The 4,438-nt window shown below is 38.6% G+C and overlaps 1 protein-coding gene across 1 annotated transcript; it reads left to right on the forward strand.

The window, feature by feature from the left end:
• Positions 1-335: 335 nt before the first annotated feature.
• On the forward strand, positions 336-4,015 carry MAS1 (MAS1 proto-oncogene, G protein-coupled receptor). The gene is made up of 2 exons (XM_088161750.1): positions 336-1,060; positions 2,820-4,015. The coding sequence occupies exon 2, from the start codon at positions 2,857-2,859 to the stop codon at positions 3,844-3,846; it is 990 nt and encodes a 329-aa protein (XP_088017876.1). The 5' UTR covers positions 336-1,060; positions 2,820-2,856; the 3' UTR covers positions 3,847-4,015.
• Positions 4,016-4,438: the final 423 nt, after the last annotated feature.

Below are 4,438 nucleotides of genomic sequence, written 5' to 3' on the forward strand. Positions count from 1 at the left end.
CAAGGGGCATCCTCAGGAGACTTTTCAAGATCCTTGTCATGTTTGAACTTTTCAGGGGAGACTATTTATATCTCATGAAAAGGTTTTTGGGTTTGGTCTTGGTTTTTTTTGGTAGAATAATCTCAAGATAGAGATTTTACCTAGAGGAATGGATGTATGAGACTAACACAATGATGGGCTATTTTCTTTGCTCTGTAATCTTTCTTTCTTTCTTTCTTTCTTTCTTTCTTTCTTTCTTTCTTTCTTTCTTTCTTTCTTTCTTTCTTTCTTTCTTTCTTTCTTTCTTTCTTTCTTTCTTTCTTCTTTCTTTCTTTCTTTCTTCCTTTCTTTCTTTCTTTCTTCTTTCTTTCTTTCTTTCTTTCTTTCTTTCTTTCTTTCTTTCTTTCTTTCTTTCTTTCTTTCTTTCTTTCTTTCTTTCTTTCTTTCTTTCTTTCTTTCTTTCTTTCTTTCTTTCTTTCTTTCTTTCTTTCTTTCTTTCTTTCTTTCTTTTGTCCTCACTTTCTTGTTTTCTCTTATCAAAAAATATAAAACAAATTTGTGAATTGACTTTTATTTTTTTAGATGGCATGTGATGGCACAGTTCTAATTTGAGATATTTTTTCTTTGGGTATTAACATCCCCAAATAGATTTTCTACTCCCTTCATGTTTGTTTGTTTGAACTAGGTCTCCTGGTATTGTAGAAGCTCAGGACAACTTTCCATATACTGCCCTTCAGTTCCCACAAGAGTTAATCCCAGGCTTTCAGCTAGATGAGTTGCCAACTACTGAGTGATGCCATTTGAAGCTCGGCCTCAGATGATGATTCTGGGACCTTTTATTTGGCATGCCTCAGACTTTTGGAGCAATGGGAGGACTGCACACTTCTTTTTGAGTCATGGTCAGAGTCAGTATTTGTTCCCCCTCTCACCAAAGGCAAATGGTTGGAGAAGGTAAAATTCAGCTTCTTCAAGGAAGTTCTTCAACAGCCTCAGGGAAATCTGAACAAACCATGGATGTATCTGGAAGAAGAGGATTCTTTCCATCCTCGTCTCTGAATGCTGTCATGTGGGAATGACCTTAGTAAGTCGAGAACTTTTTCCTTTTTTATTTTACTCTCCAGAGAGAAAACTCCTTTCCTACAGTGATAAAAATCAAGAACTTGCTTGAATATTTTAATACTCTTTTTTTTTTTCATACTTTTCATTCTCTTTTTCCTTTCCTATTTGCTTTAACTCTTGAAGTAGATAATTTCTCCTCTCCTTTTTTCTTGTGAACCTTTACTGTACTTCCAGCAGCACGCTGTTTGAGCACCTTCCCTCTGCAGTTTTTGTAGAACACTGCTTTTGGGAGGCTTGCCACTCATTCTGATTGCTGCATTTACTTGTTGCATTCACACTCCCCTACCACATCTCCAGCTATGATGTTTGTTGCCTTCAACTGTCTTAGGTGGTAGCATGGTCAGCATACAGGTGGGATTATCACCTAACATTTTTGCCCCGGTTTAAATGCCAGCAAGGCCTGAGGCTTTGCCAGTTTGTTTACAGAATGCTCATTCTTAGACTGTGATATCCTGTCCTAAGGAGCTGTTTTGAAACCAGGAAATGCAAGGCTCAACTATGACTGGGGTGAACAGCTCTCTTTAAGTAATCATTGTTGTTTAAATAATCAAGAAGTTGCCCCAGTAAAACTTCTTTACCTTGCATTTGATGTTCCTAACTACTTGGCAGTATGGGTAAATTCTCATTATGGCATATTAATTAACAAGGTAACTTATATAGATGAACCAAGTCAGTCAAGTAAGCTTATTGCCAACAGTTAGTCCCTGCTAATATCAGTAAACCCAAAAGTGTCCTGAATGTGACTGTGTATCATCACAGGGCAGCTGGGAAGTTAACAGGGACTGGGATATGAAATATTTGTATGGATATCAGCAGAAGCCAATGCTTCTAACTCTCTGTTATGACATAAAAGGAGACATACAAAAGGAGAAGTTACCCCATAAGTCAGCATAAAACCAGTTAAAACCATTATAACAATAGCAGGGAACCTAAACAGCTTGTGGTGATGATGATTATGAACACAATGTGATGAACATCTCCTTGTAATGGGTTAGATTTATAATGTTTGCAAGATACCTACAGTCATGTTAAGTGTTCAGAGTGTGTGAACATGTTTAAATTATGTTATGCTGTGATAAATGGCACTTAAAGCAGGTAAGAAATTGCTCTCTCAAAACAGTGCCATTTTGCCTTCCCTCCACTCCTGTACTTGGAGGGAATACAATGCTGAGTAACTACATATTATTTTTACTTAATTAAATCCCTTTCTGGAAAACTGATGTTGGTATCAATGTTTTTTTTTTTGAACCAAACTGAACCTATGAGCCAAGTTCACTTGAAATGCATATGTTTAACTTAAAATTAAAGCCGTTAACTTCAATAGGAATTGAAGAGATCCATCTGGGAACAATGTAGGGCTCTAACAAGGACTATCGATGCCTTTTTTCACAACAATATAATGAAACTATGCAATGTGATGAAGACATTGCTTGTCCAAAAGCTCTTTAAGAGAATCTCTTTAGCTGTAGTTTAGCACTCACAGGCTGAGCCCTTTAGAGAAGACTGCTCAGGACTTCTGCTATCATGATGGGCTTAGTGATCTTTAACATTGTCAAGAGCAGTTTCAACTGGGTTTTAGCTAGCATCAGTATATCAAAGTTGGCATTCCTTTTGCCAAGGCCTTCATGTATAACCAGAAACTGAGGGTCCACAAAACAGAAGGAAAAGGGGGAGGGGGGGAGCACACAATGCTCACAGTATATTTTTATACATATTTACAGAAGGAAGAGCTGTGCTATCCAAACTTGAGCTTTCCCCATGGATGAGTCAAACATAACGTTTCATCCCAGCGAAGGCACAGAGAACATCTCAATGCACAGAAACATTTCTACACAGGAAAGGGTCTGGGAGATATTGACCCCACTTTGGGTAATTATGATCATCTCCTTCCTGGGTTTTTGTGAAAATGGAATTGTCCTCTGGTGCCTCTGCTTCCAGATCAAAAGAAACCCATTCACTGCGTACATCACACACTTGTCCATTGCTGATATTTCCTTACTGCTTTGTACGTTTATTTTGTCAATTGAGTACATTGCTGGTTTTGGATTCGCATATGGTTTTGACTATTATGTAACCACCACACTGTCTATTGTCTTCCTTCTTGGCTATAATACTGGTCTCTATCTCCTGACAGCCATCAGTATTGAGAGGTGTCTGTCTATTGTTTACCCCATCTGGTACCGATGCCACCGGTCACAGCACCAATCGGCAATTGTGTGTGCAATTCTGTGGACTCTGTCTTTTTTCATGACAGTAGCCGAATATGTAACGTGCAAAGATGATTCAACCAAGGAACAATTCGACGATGACAACCATTGCCAAGCACTGCTCATCTTCACATGGATCCTGACTTTCATGATCTTCATTCCTCTAATGATTCTGTCCAGCCTGATCTTGGTTATCAGGATTCACCGTAACTCCCTGAGGCCTCATTCGTCAAAGCTCTACATCATCATTGTGGTCACAGTCATTGTCTTCCTCATCTTTGCCATGCCTATGAGGCTGCTGTATCTTCTGAATTACCACCACTGGTCATCTTTGCTCAGCCAGCAGAACCACGTCACCATTGTTCTCTCCACTGTTAACAGTAGCATCAACCCCCTGGTTTACTTCTTTGTAGGAAGCAGCAAGAAGAAGAGGTTCAAGGAGAGCCTCAAAGTGGTTCTTAGCAGAGCTCTCACTGACGGCTTGCGGCCGAGAAGCCAGGAAGTTGGCATGAGTTTGGATATAGCCGAAACAATTTTCTAAAGCTCAGGGGGGAAACTCTAGGGGCAAATAATTGGACGTGGAACGTTAATAAACCACTGCAAAACTAGAAGTATTTTTCATAGAATGTAAAAGGCAGTGGTGAAATGGTATTGTAATCTTTGGTGCTTGAGCAATGGAAAAACATGGACTAGAATAAAGATAACTTTTATTTGTTTTTTTTTTTTTTTTAAATTTGTATTTTCTTAGTTATTAAAACACATCCTGATGTGACTATGCCAATCAAGATACCACTGTGAAAAAGAGACAGGCCAACAGAGAATATAAAAAAGGACACAAAAATATGTTATAAATAGTGTGACATTTATAAAAGCACCGAGCACCCATAAATGCTATTGAAGTCATCAAGGCCTGTGTGCGTTTGCATTTTTAAAAGTCAAACCCACTAAACACAGGATTCACATTACATACTGGGATTTAGTTTCAACTGTTTCCAGCTTGTTTAAGTGCGCAAATGAGCTGCTCCCTGGGGGAAACAGAGGAAGAAATCCACGTATCACAGTAAGTCCCCATACATAGCCAAGCACATTTGGTGTAACTTTGATCTAGTGAGACATTCAAGTATATATTAAAT

The sequence above is a fragment of the Sturnus vulgaris genome, chromosome 3, assembly GCF_052056855.1.
Source record: "Sturnus vulgaris isolate bStuVul1 chromosome 3, bStuVul1.hap1, whole genome shotgun sequence".
NCBI classification, from domain to species: domain Eukaryota; kingdom Metazoa; phylum Chordata; class Aves; order Passeriformes; family Sturnidae; genus Sturnus; species Sturnus vulgaris.

Excerpts from the sequence above, each read along its gene's own strand:
- MAS1 (XM_088161750.1), top strand. The coding sequence starts at position 2,857 with ATGGATGAGTCAAACATAACGTTTCATCCCAGCGAAGGCACAGAGAAC.